Source organism: Camelina sativa, chromosome 3, assembly GCF_000633955.1.
Source record: "Camelina sativa cultivar DH55 chromosome 3, Cs, whole genome shotgun sequence".
Taxonomy (NCBI): Eukaryota; Viridiplantae; Streptophyta; class Magnoliopsida; order Brassicales; family Brassicaceae; genus Camelina; species Camelina sativa.
Window position 1 is genome coordinate 15,750,081 of NC_025687.1, and position 23,026 is coordinate 15,773,106.

The window sequence follows — 23,026 nt, forward strand, 5'->3', positions numbered from 1 at the left end:
TTATGTCTACTATGCCATTTAAACACAGTAAAGTCGAGAGACGGGACACGTTATGTCTACTATGCCATTTAAAGTTTATGTTAGCATATTCCGTTTAAAATATGGATGTTCTATTATTGTCAACAAGCCAACAACAACAAAAACAAAAAAAAAAAACAGAAATGAAAGGGATAATGGCAAAATCTCCAATTTTTTTTTCTATAAACAAAAAACCTAGTTTAAAATATTTATGTTTCTTTCATTCAATTTTGCCTCTCTTGTCAAAATTAATTATTGAAAACTTAATTTGTTAGCAAACAAAGTTTCTTTTATTTGCTTTTCAAATGACATCTACCTTAAACAAACACAATTAAAAATCTAGGCAAACAAAACAAGTCTTTAATTATTCACTATTTTAATTATTTCATGGAGTCTCAACTCCTACACACTTGGAAGCACAAAGATGAAAAGGAAAGGTGGGTTTTGTCCTCAGAGATAGGAATGGAAGATAGCCACTGTATTATTTGGAAAAGAAAACAGAAATAAAAGGAAAAAACAACAACTTAGTCATATATGACTTAAATAAACAGTCTTGTTGGTATTTTGGACTGCGCCATCTGTCATCAGCGAGTTGGCCCTCTCATCTCCGCTGATGGGCTTCATCTTTCACCTTGAGTCTTAAATCCTTGAAGTGTAAGACCTCCTCCTTCTTTTATTGTAGCAGTAATTTGATCATAATATATTATAGATTTATCAGATTGAAAAATCCCTAAATAAGGATTATGAGCACTTATCTCGATTGAATTTATATTTATATTTATATCAATATCTGTTTTATCGTACAGAGTACAAATTTCAGAATCTGCTACGCCAGTAATATTGCCAAGAGTATCATTAAGAGAAAGAATCTGCGGCGTGTACTTCAGCCGATATCCTTTAATTTCGTTTTCTGGATCCCGTATATTAATCTCAGAATATTCATCAGACACACCGATATATTCATCAATATATATAGTTTCTCCGCAAGAAATATAATACCCATCCTTCATAGTCGCGCATATCTTCACAGGCTTCGTAGAATTATTATGAGCTTGTTTTAGATAAGGAGGCATATTATTATTTGTATAGATAAATATTTCAAAAGATTTTGATGTGAGAAATAATGAAGAAAACCCTTCTTCTTCTTAAATAGATTTCTCATTTGTGATCTCAACGCCTCAGATCACTCGACACTAAACGTGAGGGTGGGTAGTATTATCTTATCTTTTTTTTTTTTTTGGTCGGCAGAGGTAGTACAATAGTGGTATTATCTAAGATGGATTTACAGCTAACATTTAAGTCTTTCATTATTGTAATAGAATGCTTACATATAAAATATTTAAATGATGTAATTATACATTTAATTGGCTGGGTGGACAGACAGGTTCCAGATCAGCTCCTTGCAATTGGGAGAATGGGGATCACCAGTTTTAAACAGCTTTTCAGCTCTGGTTACAGTCACGTATTTAGTTTCTTTAGAAACGACTTTACGTTCAAAGTTCAGGGTTTTTTAAGTCTAAGTTTCTCTTAATTTTATTCGTAACAAAGTATTTTTTCTTTTGAATATAATTTAACATTAAATTCAAAAAAACAAATAATCTACCTAAATGTTTAACGCATCTAATCATCATTTCATTTCATTTCATCTACCTAAATGTTTAAATACAATTGTTGAGCTATGACAATTGTAAGAGAGAACATTGAGAGTTTAAAAGTGTTTAGTTTTGAGAGAGATATTTTCTAAACATCAATAAAAAGACTAATTCTTTATAAGCTAAGTTGTGTTATGAATTCTATATTTGGTATCAGAGCCTAGGTTGAAATAAATGGACCTAAGAAGTGGGTATGGGTTTAATGATTAGTGTGGGAGAAGTCCCTCAATGTGACACGATAATAAGGATACCTTGCGAATAAGGAAGCACCGAGTTAATGGTGACAAGATTTCGCTGAAGGGGAGACCTAAGGTTCGTGGTCCTTGGTTTGAGGGGGAGTATTGTTGGGTACAAACCAACGTCCCACATCGGAAGATTAGAAAATAAATTTCTAATATATAAATCAAGTCCAAACCTACTTAGTATGAGGCCTTTTGGGAAAGAGCCCAATAAAAATCTGTGCGGGCTTTGCCATCTCGGCCCAAAGCGGACAATATCATACTAATAAGGACTTGACTTGGGCTTAGAAAGCCCAACAATATAGCAAATATAGAATTCAGAACACAACTTAGCTTATAAAGAATTACTCTCTTTATTGATGTTTAGAAAACATCTCTCTCAAAACTAAACACTCTTAAGCTCTCAATGTTCTCTCTTACAATTATCACAGCTCAACAATTGTATTTATAGAGTTAGCACACCTTTGCTAATCCTATTCACATTAGAACTTAGAACTAGATAACTCCTAGTTTCTATTAAGTCTATCTCTTATCCTAATCCTAACTTGATAAGGATCTCTAAGACTTCAAGGTATGTTGAAGCTTATCCAACATTTACCCCCTTAAGCTTCACCTTGGTCTTTGACATGTCTTCTACTCCTATCAAGCTTCTCATTTCACAAAACTTGATCTTCGCCAATGCTTTAGTCAGAATATCCGCTTCTTGATCTTCTCCTCGCACATGCTCTCTCTCCACACATTCTTGTATAAAATGGTATCGCTTTTGTATGTGTTTGGTTCGACCATGAAATACAGGACTCTTTGAAAGCTGTATTGCAGACTCGTTGTCAATCCAGATGATGATCTGATCCAACTCCTTCCCGGTGATCTCGCTTAAAATGTCTTGAAGCCAAATGGCTTGTTTAGCAGCCTCCGTCGCAGCCATGTACTCTGCTTCACATGACGAAAAAGAAACCGTCCCCTGTTTTGTGAACACCAACTCATAGGTGTGGAACCAAAACAGAACATGTGACCCATGGTGCTTCTCCCATCGTCCATTAGTGTCGGATTCCTTCGTTCTACAACGCCGTTTTGTTGTGGCGTGTATGGTGCCGTTAGGTGCCTCTTAATTCCACTTACTTCACAAAAATCATGAAATTCCTTTGAGGTGAACTACCCTCCTCTGTCAGTCCTGAGTGTCATGATTTGCATACCTAGATCCTTCTCCATTAGGTTTTTAAATGCCTTGAACATGCTAAAAGCATCACTCTTCTCCTTTATCAAGAATGACCACATGTATCTTGATAAATCATCGATTATAACAAATACATACCGGTTGTGAGCGAGGGTTGGTGGTGTAATTGGACCACAGAGGTCAGCATGTAGCAGTTCTAGTGGCTTGGAATCTCGAAACATGGTTTTCTATGGAAAACTTTAACGAACTTGTTTTCCCACTAAGCATGATTCACATATCCGAGTCTCATCATTGATTTTAGGCAGCCCTTGAACCATCTCTTGTTGTGACATAGTTTTAACTGTTTTAAAACTTATATGTCCGAGTCTTGCATGCCACTTCCATGTATCGTCTTGAAGTCTTGAGTTTAAGCACAATGGCGTACCAATCTTTAGATTAATCTTGTACAGCCTGTTTGGTGAACGAGTGAATCGTACTAACAATCTCCCGTTTGGATCATGCACTGTTAAGAAGTTTTGTCTCATCCTCACATCACATCCGACTTCTGTAGCTTGTCCTAGACTCAGGATGATGCACCTGTTTTTCCTTGAGAAAGAATATAACCTTTTCCTTCTATCTTGACATATGACCCATCTCCGAATTTCACTTTGCCCTTTATTTTCTCATTTAGTTCTGAGAAATAAGACTTGATTCATGTCATGTGGTTGCTTGCTCCATTGTCTAAGTACCAAAGTCCTTCTTCCCCTGTTTTGTTTTCCTAAACCTTTGGTATAGTTTTTCTTCGTTCAAGAACACCACCTCGTGCATGTAGAGTGATGATTCAACATCTTCTTCGTCTACTTTATGCGATTCTTGTGTTCTTTGAACTCTCTCGGGACAATTAGAGGCGTTGTGGCCAGCCTTATCACGAGGAAAACATATAATCTTCGAGACATCCTTCTTCTCCTTATCTTGTGTTTGATCTTGTGAGTTAAAGCGTCCTCTACCACGTCCTCTGCCTCCACGTCCTCCGCCTTGTTGAGCTCCAAGATCTTGTTGATAAGAGTTAGCGTATAAAAGCTTTCCTTGTGTTTCTCCGCTGTTTTCACCGAGAATTCTTTCTTCATAAGCTTTTAGTCTTCCAACAATGTCTTGATATCCTGTAGTATTGAGATCCAATACTTGCTCGAGAGATGCTATGATTTGGATAAACTTGTGTCTTGGTAAACTGTTGAGGAACTTTTTCACTAGCTTGGATTCCTCAATAGTTTGTCCAAGTGCAGCAGATTTAGATGCAATCTGATAACTTTCCCGCAAAGTTATCTACTGTGTCTGATTCTGTCATCTTCAACTTCTCAAAGTTAGACATCAAAGTTTGGAGCCTTGCTTCCTTCACACGATCAACTTCCATGTTCCTTGATTTAATTGCTTCCCAAATTCCTTTGGAAGAGTCATGTTCGCCTACTTGCAAGATAAGATTCTATGGAATAGCTTGAAACAATAAACCCATGGCAAGGAGGTTTTTGTCTGTATCTGCTGATCCTGGTTCGATTGTATCCCAGACAATGTAATTCCTTAACAAGATCTTCATCTTCATGGTCCACACCGTGTAGTTTGAATCGGTTAGCATGGGACATTGAATCAATGGTGGTGACAGGTCCTTTGGTCGAACAGTATTATCGTCTCCCATGGCTTGGTTACGATGGCTATATGTTCGTATGATCTTCCTGATGTTTTAGGAACTTTTAGAATCAATAACCTAAGAGCTCTAAGCCCAAGTCAAGTCCCCATTAGTATGATATTGTCCGCTTTAGGCTGAGATGGCAAAGCCCGCACAGATTTGTTATTTGGCTCCTTCCCAAATGGCCTCATACTTAAGTAGGTTTGGACTTGACTTATATATTAGAAACTTCTTTTATAATCTTTCGATGTGGGATGTTGGTTTGTACCCAACATTCATACGTTAAACAATCGTTTTCACCCTCGTTCTCCTGTTAGAACATCACTTGACTTTATAAATATGTGTATGGGAAATAGTCAAGTGATTTTATTTAACTTGTGAAATATTGGGTAAAAGTGTTGTGTTATTCATTCTCCTAAGAGTAGTATTTATACATAGAATCGTTTAGGGTTTTCCCTTGTATATGGTAAGACTAAATCTATACAATATATAAATGAATATACGATATGTATATCGGAGGCCCATTACCCCCCCTCAAGTTGGCGGTGGGTGATAACGAACGCCAAACTTGGACAAAAGCTTATCGAAAGCAGGACGTGGCAGAGCCTTTGTGAGAATGTCAGCAACCTGTTCTTTGGTAGAAATGTGCTCAGTAGTAATGAGGCGATCTTGAACGGCATCACGAACTTGATGATAGTCGGACTCAATGTACTTCGTACGTTCATGAAAAACAGGGTTCTTCGCAATGTGTATCGCGGCTTGACTATCACAATATAGTTGAATAGGTTGAGAAGAATGTATCCCAAGAGTATCAAGTAGTTGACGTAACCACTTTATTTCACGGAGAGTATAGGCCATGGCACGGTACTCCGTCTCAGCCTAATAGTTAGAGACGGTGTGTTGTTTCTTGGTCTTCCAAGAGATCGGAGATGAACCGAGAAAAACCACATAAGCACTAAGGGATCGACGAGTAAGAGGACATGCATTCCAGTCAGAGTCACAATAGGCGATTAAAGAGTCAGCACTATCCGAACGAAGCAAAATGCCCTGCGCAGGACAACCCTTAAGATAACGAACCACGCGAATGGCAGCTTCCCAATGAGGAAGAAGAGGTGTCTGCATGAACTGCGATAGAATGTGAACAATATAATTGAGTTTCGGACGAGTGATACTGAGGTATATAAGACGACCAACCAGACGACGATACTCCTCTGGTCGCTTAAGAACAAGACCTTTAGCAGAAGCGAGCTTGTGATTAGGTTCAACTGGAGTAGCAAATGTCTTAGCCCCACGAAGACTAGCTTCAGTAATAATATCGTGAGCATACTTACGTTGGGAGAGGAAAGTACCGTCAGGTCCACGCGAGACTTCGATACCCAATAAATACTTAAGCTTACCAAGATCTTTCATATGAAAGCATTTACTCATGTATGCTTTGAACCGTTCAATCTCAGCGAGGTTATTACCAGCCACAATGTAATCGTCTACGTAAACAAGAACATGCAGAACAATGCCATTTTGAACGAAAGAGAAGAGAGAATAATCAGGATAGCTTTGCTTGAACCCAAACATGCGCAAAGCCGTAGCAAGTTTCTCAAACCAACAGCGCGGAGCCTGGAGAAGACCGTAGAGAGATTTGCGAAGACGACAGACCTTCGTAGGATCATCAGAATGGAAACCAGGAGGTAGTTTCATATAAACCTCTTCCTCCAAATCACCGTGAAGGAAAGCGCTATGAACATCCATTTGATGCACTTCCTAGTTTTTGGCAGAGGCAACAACAAGGAGAAAATGCAACGTAGTTAATTTGGCAACGGGAGAAAATGTATCAGTAAATTCAGACCCTTCAACTTGGCGTTTGCCAAGAACAACCAGACGGGCTTTATACCGTTCAAGAGTACCATCAGAATTGTACTTGAGCTTATACACCCACTTGCTGCCAATGGCTTTCTTTCCAGGCGGTAAAGTAGTGATCCCCAAGTCTGATTATCTTCGAGAGCCTTGATTTCAAAGCCCATGGCATCACACCATTCTTTGATAAGAGAGGCTTCGTGATGGGAATAGCATCAAGAATCTTACCACAGACCGTTGTGAAGGAGCTAGGATCAGTGTGACCAGGAGAAGAAGCGTTAGGGGGTGTAGTATTAGAAGATGAGGTTGCGCTATGAGCAACAAATTCTTTGAGAAGTACAGAAGGTCGCTTGATACGATGTCCTTTACCTAGTAACTCCGGTAAACCAGGAGACGTAGGCAAGTTCACAAGCGACGTAGGCATAGTAGGTGGAGGAGGAGGAGCTGGAGAACGAGATTCAGGCGCCACCAAGTCGGGAAAGGGAGCAGGTACCAACAAAACCGGAGCGGGAGTAGGAGTAACCAGCGGTGGAGAGGTACCGACCATGGGTAAAATCCAGTCGTCATCATAGGAAAGAGGAGAGTATGGTGGCAGAGGATCAGAGGGAACATGATCCGGTGTAGCAAAGGAAAAAACTGTTTCTTGAAAATTAACATCGAGACTTACAAAAAAATTGTTGTTCTCCAAGTCATAAAGACGCCACCCTTTCTTGCCGTAGGGATAACCAACAAAGATGCAACGGCGACTTCGTTCACCAAATTTTTCTTTGTCGCGGGCCCGGTAATGTGCATAACAGAGAAAACCAAAGGTACGTATCATGGAGTAAGAAGGTCGATTCCCAAATAACACTTCATACGGAGAATTACCATCAAGAAGCGGTGTAGGTGTGCGGTTAATGAGGTGAGTGGCAGTAAGAATACTTTCTCCCCAAAATTTGCGAGGAAGGTGACCTTGAAAAAGCAACGAACGGGCAACGTTCAAGATGTGCCGATGTTTACGCTCAACACGGCCATTCTGTTGAGGTGTATCCACACACGAAGTCTGATGAAGAATGTGTTTCTCTTGAAAAAATGATGTGAGACAAGTGAATTCAGTTCCATTGTCTGTGCGGATTGTTTTGACAAGTTTCCCAAATTGGCGTTCACTCATGGTACAAAAATTACGAAGTAAACTCGAGACATCGGACTTGTCAGCCATGAGAAACGTCCAAACAGACAGTGAGAAGTCATCAACGATAGTAAGAAAATAAACGGAACCACAAGAAGACGGTGTGCGGTAAGGACCCCAAACAACGCAATGAATAAGCTCAAAACAAGATGTAGTTTTATTAAGACTGGTAGGAAAAACGTCACGTGTTTGTTTAGCACGAAAACAAGTATCACAACTCTTGAGGACTTCAAGATCACAACGAGAAAGAGAAAATTCTGGTAGAGAAAGCAAAACACCGGTAGAGGAATGTCCGAGTCTGTGATGCCATAAGGTTGCCGAAGAAGACTCCTTGACGACTTTGTGAACACGAGCAGCAAGAACACCCGTAAAATAATACACCCCCTCACATTCCTCACCCGCACCAATCAAAGTCCTCGTAAAACGGTCCTGCAAGAAACATAAGGTGGCAGTAAAGACAACAATGCATCCAGTATGCTTAAGAAGCTTAGCAACAGAGATCAGGGTGCAGTTAAAGTCGGGCACAAAAAGCACATCCGGTAGTTCGTATTGGTCGTTTAACGTAAGAGTGCCTCGTTTGGTGGCACGAGAGCGAGACCCATCCGGCTTGGTGATCGGGGAGGGAATTATGTCAACCACTTTAGAGAGTAAGCTTATATCACCAGTCATGTGATGTGAAGCACCTGTGTCAATGATAACATCAGTAGTTCAAGTTTTACCAGACAACTTCTCAGGAGATGTGTTTGGGCGTTGGGCTTGAAGAAGAGAAATCACCTGGGCAATCGGATCGGAGGGTCCATTGGTAGACGTAGAGGGTGATCGGTTAGTGACAGCATTGGCACGGCCGCGACCACGGGGTCCGGAGGATAAGGAAAGGCCACTGCGAGAGGTGGTACCCCGGTTATTGGTACTACGATCAAAAGAGCCGCGAGCCGAAGAGTTGTTGGAGCTATCATGGCGATTCTGTTCGAGCCACCAGTCGGGATAGCCATGAACCAAAAAACACTCGCTGACGTCATGTCCTTGGCGATGACAATGGGTGCAAGTCAAGGAAGAACGATCGCGGGAGCGAGGAGCAGAAACAGCAGCGACTTGCGGTGTAGGCGGAAGTGGAGCAGCTTGGACAGAGAACCCAATAGTATCAGTTTTGTCAACGTCCTTCAAGTGAGAGGAATTAAGTTTCTGTTCTTCACGTATAATCTGTGAATACACATGATTCAGATCGGGTAAGGGGTCCTGATCCGTGATGGTTGAGCGGATAGGACAGAACCGTTCATCCAACCCGAAGAGGAATTGATGAACTTTATCACCTTCATGTTCTTTGGCGATGTCCGGAGCAGCTGCACATGTACACGCCCTGCTGGTCTTCCCACAATTTGGTTAAGCGTCTGTAGTAAGCAAGAACAGGTTGTCCATCTTGGCGGCAGGCAGAGATCTCGTCTTTGAGAAGTTGACGACGGACACCGTTCCCAGTGGAGAAGCGCCGTTTAGGACTTTCCCAAAGATTTTTAGCATCAGAAACAAAGGAGACCGTAGAACGAATGGTAGGATCGATAGAGGTTTGAATCCAACCAATGATCATCGAGTTAGCAGCCTTCCAAGAGGATAAATCAGGCTTGGTTGATGGTTTTGGGATGGTATCATCAAGAAAACCGAGTTTCTGTTTGGCCTGGAGAGAATTCATGAGCTCGGTGGCCCATTCAGAGTAGTTGTTTTCCTTGAGAATAACCGAAGAGATCAAAGCACCTGAATTATCAGATGCATGGTAAGTATAGATAGAAGAAGTAGAGACGGTAGGGATAAGACTCATCACAACGGTGAGTTGAGATGCACACCAACGAAGAGAAAAAGGAAAGTAGGTGCGGTGGTCAAGTTATGACGGCGGCGAATAGAGAAAAAGAAATTTAGATTAGGTCACAGAATTGCTTGCTCTGATACCATGAAATATTGGGTAAAAGAGTTGTGTTATTAATTCTTCTAAGAGTAGTATTTATACATAGAATGGTTTAGGGTTTTCCCTTCTATATGGTTAGACTAAATCTATACAATATGTATATCGGAGGCCCATTAACCTGTCTGATCCAAATGTTAAATGTATGTGGCGACGAAGCTGCTTTCCTTCCCGAGGAAACGGTCCATCCTGCAATCATTTGTTTTTTTTTGTTTTGTTAATAATACTCTCTCCGTTGCTAATATGGGGAAAGCATTAATTAATATTTATTTTGTAGTCGTTTCTCCATTTAATATATTTTGCATTAATGTTCAATATTTCCGTAAACAATAATGGTTAATAATTTCGGTTTTCATGATACCCAGCCCTCAGATTTCCAAATATTATTATTAATCTGATTAGTAACATACACAATACTATACAAAAAACTGTAAATTGGAGTTATAAACTGTTACAAAAGTATATGTAAAAGTTGTATAAAAATGCTGAGAAAATATGGTTGATAGTTGATATTGTAAATTTTGACCAGAAATGGCATGCATGTGCTTGGTGACGTATAAAAAGAAAAGAAGAAAAACAGAGTGGACCAAAGCGAAAATATCTTTCTCTGTTCCGAATATCGAGAAGCTAGCGAAAATAGTCTGTTCCGACGCCGGGGGAGCTTCGGCTTGCCGGCGTCAGGATCTTGAGTCCTTCTTTGCTTCTTTTCGCATGCTTTACTTCCCGTTAACCTTTCCTAGCTCTTATCTCAATCATTCTGCAAGATGCAAAAGTCCGCACAAACACTCTCTACCCCGCTGCCAAGCTTCAAAGTCCGATTCTCTTCCAGAGATAAACGGCGGGGGAGTCCTCCGACGACCCTCGTTTCAACTCAAACCCTCCCCCCCAAACCCTATGATGAAACGAGTAAATTTGGTGCTTCCTCTATTCCTTAGATCTGAGTTAATTCTTCCCTTGGTTGAGGCTTCTCTCTGCCCGGTGAAAGCGTCCAAGGTACATGGCGCTGCCGGTTCTTGGATAGAATTCCCTTGGCTGCAAAAACTGAGACGATACTAAAGAGGCTACCTCTGCTCCCCACCAAACGCTTCTTTGCCTCGAAGAATTTGTGTTTCAGGTCGTCGCTGCACCCTTTTTCACCGATGCACCCTCGAAGAATTTGTGATCCACCGCCACTCCCTGTTCAGCCTTTGATGGACCTTTGGTCACAGTTAGGCCCATTATCCATCCACTTACCCATTACCAAAAGAATTGATTCATGCTTTCAAATTTTATGGCCCAACTCTGTGGACTCCTCTTCTATACCAACGACATCTCTCGTAAATCCTTTGTCTAATCTCTATGGCGGAATTAATTGTGCTGAGTTGGTCTTGGTTCCATTATCTTGAAATCCTACTGCCATATTTTTCTTTGGTAAGGCTTTGTGAACGCTTAAACCTGCTAGCTCCCTTTTGACAATATGATTCCGGCTGTAGAGCTTCCCTACCCAGTCCGATTATAATAGCCTTATGTTAAGTTCAAATTCTTTAGTACTGATTATCTCTGCTTGGTCTAGTCGAGGATTCCTCGGTAGCAGAATACTGGTTTCTTCTGAATTTCTTTGAAAATGTTTATGTCAAGGCCTGGTTAATAGTTTTGTTTGGAGGTCTGCAATGTTGAGTTTTAATGGTGATTTTGATCCGACAGTCTAGTTTACTTCGGGTGCTTGTACCCATTGTCCCCATATGCCACCTACCACCACAAGATCGAATGCTCGTGTCTAGTTCCATATCTTAGGGCCAAATCGACTACAAGGTTTGTGTGGAATTCCTTGACCTCCATGACCGTGAACTTCATGTGAGGGAGGACCCACCTGCTTTGTTACGGTTTGACAGCCATCTCTTGCATACCCCTGTTATAGCTTCATCTAGAATCATGAGGTATGTTCCTAAAAGCTTGAATGACTTTTCTCCAAGGCTCTTGAACCCTCTCATGTGTTTGGCGAGAAGGTCCTTTTGTGTTCCCCCGTGGAGCATTCTTTTACAAGCTCGAATGCGTTATCCGCTAGAGCCACTTATGACCACCACTTGATCGAGGATCTCGTGAAGCCCAACTACAAGGACGATACTGCCTTGGTCATAATAGATTCTTCAAATATTGTTAAACTCATGGAACCATAGCTTTACTTTACTTTGCTTATCTGGAATCATGTTGTATGAACTCACCTTTCTTGAGGTTTTAGTTTGAATGAAAGTTCTTGTTTGTCCAAAAAAATAAATAATAATAAGTGCTTGATGATGTAACCAAATATGTCCCTTTTGCCAAATATACATGTGCTCGATGATGTAAATCCTTTAATTAAAAAAGGGATTATTATTGTTTTTGCCACTTTTAATTATAATTAATTTAAATATATCATATAATTCAAATATTTTAGATTTGCCATTTATAATCACTTTAAAATCCATACATTTATAAAAAAAATACATACTTCATAAAAGATACTAAACCGTAAGAAAATAGAACAAAAAATACTCAAACATAATGTACAAAATAGTGTTTAAATTTTTTGAAAAATAGCAAATTCATACCTCACTCTATTTCATAATGAGTGTCATTTCGGCACTTTTTCATTATTACAAAAAGTGTCATTTTATGTTTTTAATGCAGTTTTTTAAATTAAATCTCTTTTTTATTCCTATTATTTGACCTTATTAATTAGAAAAAGAATTTTTCTTAATGTATCTATCAAGGGTAATATAGAAATTTGTATAATTTTTTAATTTTTGTGCATTATATAAAATGACACTTTTTGTGAAACAGAGGAAGTCGATTTTAGGTAAAATAGTTAAATTCATAAATTTCATTAAGAAAAATGGCTGTATCATAATTGATTCTTAAAAAAATAATTTAATAAAAAAATAATATCTACCAAAAAAAGTAAAAAAGAAATGAATATACGAAGTGTCATTTTAGATTTAAGATTTTATTTCAAATTAAGTGTCATTTTGTATTTTCAATGTAAATGTTTGGTAAATTTTTCAGCTTTATCTCTACTAATTTAATGTATTGACCAACAGAAAAAATGATATTCTCTCAGTGTCACAAAAAGTATCATTTTAAGGTTTTAATTTTATTTCACAAAGTGTAGTTTTGTGTTTCCAATACAGTTTTAATACTAGAAATTTCTGTTTTATTCCTACTATTTCAACTTATTAATTAGAGAGAGAGTAATCTATAGTGTATTAGTAAAGGATAAAAATGAAATTTACTTATTTTCCTTAATTCGTGTGAAAAGTGATATAATGACATTCTTTATAAAAAAAAAGTATAACATATTAATAAGAAAAAAAAATTAATGCTTAATATGTGTGTTGCTGGCAACAACTAAAAGAAGGAAGAGAACATGGCCTACATGAAAACAAACTGGGTCATTTTTAAATTTTAACACTAGTTGTTTTTTTTTCATTGACTGAGTAATAAAAATAATTTGTAATCATTCTGTTCTAATTTAAAATAGTTTGCAAGTTGGGTCATTGTTAATAAAAATAATTTGTGAGCTGGATTATTCTGTCTGATATATTAGTTATAAATTGGATCATTCTTAACAAGCATAATTTATATGTTGACTCTAATAGCGGGAAAGACAATGCCGTCTTGCTTAGAGGTAGATAGCACCAATTTACAATATCATTGACATTTTTGAATTTTTATTTTAGTTTTAATCGTTGACAAAAAAATAACTTTCACTCGTGGCTCCTATTTTTTGCTTGTGTGGGGGGAAATGGAGATTGGAGAGTGGCGTTGGCGAAGGTGTTTTCCATCTAAAATTCTTGAGAAACAATATGAATTTTTCTTAGTAAGAGCATTATCTGCCTAGCCATAGGGATTAATCAATTGCCCAATCCAACATGATAGAGTGTGGTGCACTCTCCCTGCTACTAAATTGGTTCACGAGCCAGATTGGACAGGCTGGAGTCACTCGAGTACTGTTGGTCTGTTTCCAGCTGGATTTGTATCAAAATTTTCAAGAAGTGTAGAGCAAGACCAAAAAATTTCAAGTAGGAAGAGCCATGATTGTCGTGTCTTCATTCACCATCTCCTACCATTTGTGTTTCTTGAGCTTTTGCCCGCAAACTAAAGAAGAGCATTAGTAACCAACATCAAAGGACAAGAAACTTTTGAGATTAAGGAATATAATGGCATGTCAAGGAAGTTTCTAAGATGTTTATTAAAGAAACTTTGACGTGAAGACACATAAGATATACAAATCAAGATGTGATGATAAACGTGGAGTGATTTACTTTTCATTATGAGACTGAGTGTTGAAGTTTTTTATCAGCAATTGCAATGTAGAGTCCATAGTCCAGTAATCACGGAACATACGAACAAAAACCTTTCCAAAACATAAGAACAAACATGAAAGAGGGATTGTATCACTAACCAACATGGTAATATTTTCCAAAGGATTAAAAATAATTTATAAACTTGCGAGGACTTAGCGACATATTTCTTATTGGGCCTCGCAGATCAATCACAAATTGTGAGGGACGTGCGATTGACCCTCGCTAATCCCTCACCACTCACTCACGATTCCCTAGCAAAGTTAAGATTTTGCCAGAAACTAAAGAAGATCATTACTGACCAACATCAAGAGACAAGAAACTTTTGAGATCAAGGAATATATTGGCATGTCAAGAAAGTTGCTAAGATGTTTAAAGAAACTTTGACGTAGAGACACGGAAGATATATAAAGCAAGATGTGATGATAAACCTGGAGTGATTTACTTTCATTATGAGACTGAGTGTTGAAGTTTTTTGATCAGTAGTTGTAATGTAGAGTCCATAGTATCACCAACCATACAAACAAAGAGCTTTCCAAAACATAGGAACAAACATGAAAGAGAGATTTTATCACTTACAAACGTGATAGTATTTTACAAGCATGATAGCTGAACCAGCTGATTACCGATGTGGACATATGCCAAACCAGCTGATTGAGTTTAAATGAACCATTTGTATTTCTTGAGCTTTTGATTGAGTAGATTCTATCGAGGATAATGTACTTTCTAATAATTCAGAAGATGAATATGATTGAAAACTTGTGGATAATGTATTTTTTAAGAATGATTTATAAGTTTCCGAGGGATTAGCGAGGTATATTATACAGGTCTTCGCATTTCTCTCGCAAAGATGGGGTGTTTTTATTGGTCGGTTTGGTCGGTTGTTGGGACTGATTTGCGAGGTTTCTAGTTACTTTGTTGCAATTTGTGAGGGATTTGTGATCGGTACTTGTTAATCCCTCGCAAATTTGGGGTGTTTTTATTGGTCGGTTTTGTCAGTTGTGCGACTGATTTGCGAGGTTTTCTAGTTATTTCATTGCAAATGCTGCGAGGGATTCGCGAGGGGTTAAAAAGTCTATATAGAGGCGAATGTTAGTTTGAGCAAAGTTCAAACCCTAAAGCCGTTCCTTCTTCGATCTTCTTCTTCTCCGATCTAAACCCTAACCCTAGTCACTGTCTCTCTTTCTCCTCTTTCTTCACCGTCTCCCTTACTCCTCTCTCGCCCTCTTTCTTCCTCCTCTCTCGCCCTCTTTCTTCCTCCTCTCTCACCGGCGTAGATCTGAAAGGTAAATTGACTCTTCCTCCTATTTCTTCGCCGATTTGCATGTATTTCAATTTATTTTTTTCTTGTTATCTAATAATTACTTTTTTATATATTTTCTTCTCTGATCTCTACTTCTCCGATCTGTTTTTCTCTGATTTCTCTCCGCCATCTCTCATAGTTGTTCCTGTCTGATCAAGGTTTACACGCTCCCACCAGTTCCAACAGTACACGGGCTCCCACCGGTTCTAATAACCACCGTTCAACCTCGCAACCTCGCAACCACTACCTCAAACGTCATCTTATCATACAATGAATATCCGTTCACTAAAAAAACATGTTCACACTAAAATTGATTTTTTTTAAAGATGTTCATTTTTTCTATATTTTATGACCATTGATATTGTTTTTTTAGATGGATTATCTTTTCCAAATTATTTTTCATAGTTTTCCCAAAAGAAAATGTGACCCTTACAATATCTTTGTTTTAGATTAAAACTTTTAAATTGAGTTAAGTACTTAATTTTTTTTTCATCATTGAATCGACAAGACCAATCTCTACTACGCAGGGTAACACGACTTAGTGGAGTCGAACTCTGGTGGGTTCAGTCGCAGAAGTGGTGCTATAACCACTTGACTAAAGATATTTCCCTAATTTTTTATATTTTGTAGGTGAAATTTAATAATAAATCTTTGTAGTATATGTTTCTTAGAAACTAATGTTCCACTTCAATTTTATTTTTCTGTTTAGATTTTTATAAATACAATTACATAAATTGTTTTTTTACTCGACCATGCATTAAAATCTTACTTCCATTCTAAAACTCATTAACCCATTATAAATTTTGGAATATGATCATTTTTGGTTATGATTTGAATAATAACACTATTACTATAATAAATTCATAGTATTATTTTAAATATTTTAAATATTTCATTTATTTTACTTAATTCATTTTTATATAGTTATTATTTTTATTATTTACTAAAAAATTTATGTTATTTTTTATACTATTTTAAAATTTTATTAATTTTATTTAATTCGTTTTTATTTACTTTTAAGTATTATTAATTATAAATAATAAATAAGCAATTAATGATTATTTAAAATAGTATTTTTTTAATGCAAAAACAAAAAAAAAAATTGATTAGGTGGATGATGATGTGGAGGAAGGAGAAAAGAGAAAAAGTTAGCTTTATATATATAGATGGTGCACACAAAAAAAAATGAAGATATAGTGCACTTCTAATGATTTAGGGATCTATCAACGAGATGGGTCTCAGAAGTATTATAAGTCTGTTATTGCAAAACACAACGAAGATGGATATGGAGGTATTAGTCACAGGATTTGAGACTGTTGTTGGAGAGCCTGTGGATCGTATTCGAGTTCCAGATGCTGAAAAAGTAACTCGTCTAAAAAGTCTCACTTTGTGTCGTGCCAAGGTTAATAGAAGCCTAAGACAAATAATAAAAAATGTAGCTTTTCACACTCCACCTTTGAGAGATATTTTACCTTATTTTATTTTAGTATAAAAAAGAAATTATTGTTCATTTTCAAAATAAATTGCAAAATTTAGTAGCTAATGCAAAGGAAAAACAAACAAATTTTCCATAAATGTAAATAGTATGAGTCTTGTTTCCAAAAAAAGTTCTATAACATTACATAAAAATGTTATTTATGTAAATTTGGGAAAATAGTGGCCTATTATTTATGTAAATTTTTTGTGGCCTAAGGCAAATGCCTTTTTTTATATACGTAAGGCACGGCTCTCGCTTTCCCCTATTTTTTGATTGTTTTTTTCTTTTCTCTTTTCCGTTTTGCAAATTAATAATAAACTGGATTATGTTCTTATATTTAAGGACAAACCCACATTTACTTTTTTTTTTTTTTTTTTTAATTGTGCTTCCAAGTTTGCAGGAATTGAGACTCCATTGTCAATATTAATCAAAAATAAAGCAAATCACTAAAAGCATTTTGAATTTCCTTATTGAAAGATTTGTTCTTGTTTCTTATTACTACTAAAGTAAATAAATACAAGACAAAGACAAAAGAAAATTGACTTTAAGAAATAAATAATTTTTTTAACGAACTTTGTGGAAAATACAAGGAGATTTTGCTCTCGTTTTTTCTTTGCAATATTTGAAGCTGATTTGTGAATGGATCAACAGAGTTTGAAGATTACTTCGACCAAGTTTTTACCAGCTGGATTAAAGAATAAAGAATAGTACTGTTCCAACCAAACGAATCACTCTGAGTTTACCGGTTTTGGAATATTAATTACTAACAGCGATAAAAACAAAATAAATACAATACAAAAACATACCGAGTTACGTAACTCACTTGTGGTGAACAATTAGAGAAAGAGGTGAGAGATAAACTACAATCTCTGAACATATTCCTAAACTACAAATATAAATGCTACTCATTTTGCATAATTCATAATTGCATCATAATATATATATAAATTCAGTTTTTGTTCTAAAATTTTTTGGAGTTAAATATCAAAATTTTATGGATATATTAAATGATTCAAAATCGAATTTAAGAAAATTACTAAAGTTAGAACTTTAAAACTCAGAGTGAAAACAAATTTTCATATATACTTTTCTAGTGATATATACACAAGAAAAAGACTTCCTATAGGCAAACAAAAAGCGTCTTTATTCAGTGTTTTATTTTCAATTTACAATGGAGTCTCAACTCCTAACACATTTGGAAGCACAAAGCAGAAAAGGAGACGTGGGTTTTGCCCTCAGAGATAGGAACATAAAGCCACTGTATTATTTGCAAAAAGAAAAACAGAAATAAAAGGGAAAAGGAGACTTAGTCATAAGTACTTTGAGCTTCGCCATCTTCATCTGCTAGTTAGCCTTTCATCTCCGCTGATAGTACTTCATCTTCACCTAGAGGCTCAAATCCTTTAAGTGTAAGTCCTCCTCCTTCTTTTCCTTTTACATTAATTTGATGATAATATTTTATAGATCTATCAGGTTGAAATATCCCTAAAGTAGAAAAATCAGCCCTTATATCGATTGAACTTTTATGTATAAGTATATAAATATTTGTTTTATCCTGATATGTACGAATTTCAGAATCTGCAACGCCATGACTCTTGCCAAGAGTATCATTAAGATAAAGAATTTGAGCCGGATTGGTGTACTTCAGCCGATATCCTTTGAAATCCTGTAAATTAATCTCAGAATATTCATCAGAAACACCGATATAATCATTAATATCTTTAGTTTCTGTATCACCAATAGTATACCCCTTATCATCAGGCTTCATACTCGTATATATTTGTACAAGCTTCGTAGAATTATTATGAACTTGTTTTAGATAAGGAGGCATATTATATATACTGTATAGAGAAATATTTGCAAAAGACTTTGATGTGAGAAATAATGAAGAACACCTTCTTCTTAAAAAGTTTTTTCATTGTGATCTGAACGGCTAAGATCTTTCGACACTCCTTCTAATCCAACGGATAAAATCTTGGGACAACTGAAGGAGGAGGTAGTATTATCTTAGCGTCGGCTAAGATTATGTATTTCATTATAAAAGAATGCTTACATTATACAATGATGTAGTACATCATGAATATAATAATCTAACTAAACAACTCTAAATGTTCAGTTTTTTAAAAAATAATATATATATATATATATATATATAATTACTCTAGTTTTAGAATACAATCAATCACTTCTAACGATTTCAACTGACTGTCCGATCCCTTATCAGTATCCAAAATATGTAACTCACCGTTATCTTTAGGGGCTATATCTCCATTCATGCTTATTTACAGTTCTCGGACAGAATTAAAAACATATAAAGCAAACAAATACGTACGAACCTGTCCGATCCAACCAGACTCTTGAACCGATGTACTAATGTGAGTCACATAGGTAAGTCTGGCTTAGTGGGACAGTGTGTTGGTTCAAACCGATACGAAAACATATCACGTAGTCTGGAAATAGTCATGTGATTCGAACACCTCCGATACGACAAGACTCTTTAACTGATTTACTACTAATCTACTATGAGTCACATAGATATGCCGGGCAACATATCAAGTGGATATAAGGAGAATCCCTTTGACAAAACGTTGCTCTTGCTGGTAATGGTGTGCGCCCAATTACACTAACATTTCCTCCCGTTTTTTGATGAATGTTTGGCGGAACACATAGTTGTGGAATACATACATATATTGAAGATGCATTAAAAATTTAAACACATCTAAATGTTCAATGCATCTAGTAATAATTTATTTAAGTATATTACTAACGAAAAGGAAAAAATAGATATTCCCAAAAAACGTGGCTAGTACTCCCTCCCTTTCAAATTACTTGTTCTTTAAGTTTTTTCCACACAAATTAAAAAAAAACAATTAAATTTTCTATCTTACCCTTTTCAAAATATTATCTTGTTACTCTAGTTTTAGTAATTTTCTTGTGTACCATAAATAGATAAGCACTCTAATTTACACAGTTCTCAAAAAGATTGAAAACTTATATAAAAAAAAACATATATTACATTTAAATTTACTTATCTAACCATATCACACAAATTTAAACTCTAAACATAACAAATGTACTACTAAAAAGATAATATTGTTTAATGTTACTACTTAACTAGTTTTACTAACTTTTTCAGTTAAGTTATACTCCCTCCGTTTCAAAATATAGGATGTTTTAACTAAAGCACGCAGATTAAGAAGTCTTTACTTTTAACAAGTTCAACCAATCAGAAACAATACTGCATAATATAAAATACTAAACTAATCTAAAAGTTGCATAGAAACTTGAAAGCATCATATATTATGAAACAAAAAACTTCTCTAAAACATCTTATATTTTGAAACGGAGGGAGTATGTATACTATAAAATACAAATATGGACTCAATTTGTCAAAGTTAAACTGAAAATAGGAAAATATAATAGAACTGAAAGTATATAATTTTATCTAAGAGAAATAACATAGAATAACAAAAATGCATCCAGTAATAAAAAGAATAAAAAGTAAGAGGCTAAATTTAAGACTTCAAACGAATATAAAATTAATTAGAAAAAAAAAGAAAAACAAAATAACAAGTACATATAGCCCATATCTATACAAATAAAAAGTAGGAGCTATAAGCTACTAAAGGCGTCCACATAGGATTTTAAACCTCCAATTGTGATTAGACACTTCACTAATTAACATTGTTAAAATCTCCAGAATTTTCTATATTAAGAATTATTTTAAACAACCAATCAGGATTTGACATGTCAATAATTAACATTTTTTAAAATTTCCAGAATTTTTTAGAAAGAAGAAAATTTTAAATTTATGGAAATAAAAAAACTATGCACAATATCCCACATCGGCTATAAAATTTTTAGACAATGGTTCAGAACAAGTATAAATAAGATTAATATGCTTCCAACAACGAATGAGCAGGAAAGCTTGATTTATCAGGCGTCCAAGTTTAAAAGTATATTCGGTTTGATCCGGTTTTTTATTTGATCAAATTAAAACTTTCAAAAGTTTCAAAAAAATAAATTATAATATTTAAAAATTTTCAAAGTTTAAATATTATAATATTTAAACTTTTAAAAGTTCTTAGCTTTTAAAAAGTTTTTAAATATTATAATTTTTAAATTTTAAAAGTTTAAAATATTATAAATATTGAAACTTTTTAAAAGGTTCAAAATTTATATTTCGAAACCTTTTAAAAGTTTAAAATATTATAAATATTTATGTAAAACATAAATTATCTTATTTATTTACGTTTGTGCTTTTTATTTCTTATGAGCTGTAAAACATATTTTGTGTATGATTTTATAGATAAATTGATAATTGTTCATTAATTTTTTATTTTTTATCTTATTTATTATTTTTATGAGAAAAGAAATGATTTTGTTCTTGGAGTTTGATGGATTAACAAGTTGTATGGTAGTCTAAAAAAATGTTTTTTAGTGGAAGAAAGTAGGGGTGCGACTTCGGTTAGATCGTATAATTCGGTTTTGGTTAATCGGTTTTTCGGTTTATTCGAAAATTGAAAACTGTTCCGAATCTAACCGGATATCTTAATTCGGATATTCGGTTTAGAACTGTTGGACCAAAAATATTTTGAGAATTGGGCTTTTATTTGCAAAAAACCCAAAGACCCGTTAACGAAAAAAAAATATTGTTCTTTTGTTTCGCTATTCTAGCGACGAACAACAAATCAATGAAGACACCATTGACGAGATCTGGAAAGACACCGACGACGAGATCTGAACAACACTGATGGTGAGATTTGAAAGACGGAGCTCGTGGTATAGAAGAAGAAGAAGATAATGATGAAGGATGAAGAACGAATGGAAGAAAAATAAATGGAAGATAAATGATGATGATGAAAGATGATAAATCTAGGAAGAAGATGATTGTTATGAATCGAAACAGAAGAATGAATAAGAAGAAGAAGAAGATAAATGATGATGATTAATAAGAAAAAGAAGAGTAATTGAAGAGAGACGAGGAAGAAGGAAGTGAATGCTCGGCGGCTAGGACTAGGAGATTAGGGTTTTTTGTTCTTCGGTTAACCATTTGGTTGGCCCAAACCGAACCGAAAAATCTCGGTTAACCAAGCTTAATTAATTTCATTCCGATCGGTTTACTCAATCAAAAGAACTCGAACCGATTTGTCCGAATTTCAGTTCGGTTCGGTTTGGACAAATCGGTTCGGTTCAAAATCGCAGGCCTAGAAGAAAGTGAAGAAGTTGACGAGGATGAAGAAGAAAAAGAGTATAGCGAAGAACTAGACGGTAAAAGTAATGATGACGATTACCACAAAATTTGACAATAGAAATGACAAGAAATAATATGAAGACTAAAAACATTGAATAAAAACACGAAAATATGAAACGAGTTAAACTCACGATGATAAAATTGTTTTGTTTTTCTGGTGGTCAAAGAAATGGTTTAGGATATGTGATGTCATCAGTTTAATTCGTCTCGCCTGGATGTCGAGTTAAATTCATGCTTTTTTTATCAGATTTGATTTTATAACACAACTGATTTATATTTCAAAAAATTGTGTATCTGAAATTTAACTTTTTCCTTAATACTAATTTAAATTTTTTATAAGATAATATTTTATTATTGTCATCAATCATATATAGTTTTCATTAAAATATATCAAATATACCTATGCGTAGTGTAGGTTTAAAACTTAGTTTTTTCAAAAAACAATGTCTGAAAAAAAAAGAAAATGAGAAAAGCTCTGTTTGATATTAGAGGTATCTCTGACATTATACCAATGGTGTATATGTATCTTTAAAGCAAATCAAACTATCGCTAAATCGATTAATCAGCAACCGAAACGTAAGATATACTTGTCGTCGGAACGTGTCGCTCGTCATCGAAAAGAACGTGAAATTTACCATCGTTAATTGATGGTGGCGTTGGTGACAATTAAAAGAAGGAAGAGAACATGGCCTATATGAAAATAATTTGAATAGGACTTTGCATAAACGTACATATAAATATTTATAAATTGGGTCTTTCTTAATTATAGTTTCTTTTAATAAAAATAAATTGTAATCATTCTAATTAAAATTACCTTACAAGTTGGGTCTTAATAAAAGAAAATTGTGAGTTGGGTCTTTTTGTATGAAATATTATTTTGTAAGTTGTGTCATTCTTATTGTGAGTTGGGTCTTTCTGTATGAAATATTATTTTGTAAGTTGTGTCATTCTTATTATAAA

The 23,026-nt window shown here is 35.4% G+C and overlaps 1 protein-coding gene across 1 annotated transcript; it reads right to left on the reverse strand.

Moving 5' to 3' along the window:
- On the reverse strand, positions 5,623 to 6,489 carry LOC109130579 (uncharacterized mitochondrial protein AtMg00810-like). Its single transcript, XM_019240275.1, has one exon. It carries the CDS (start codon positions 6,487 to 6,489, stop codon positions 5,623 to 5,625), a length of 867 nt encoding a protein of 288 aa, XP_019095820.1.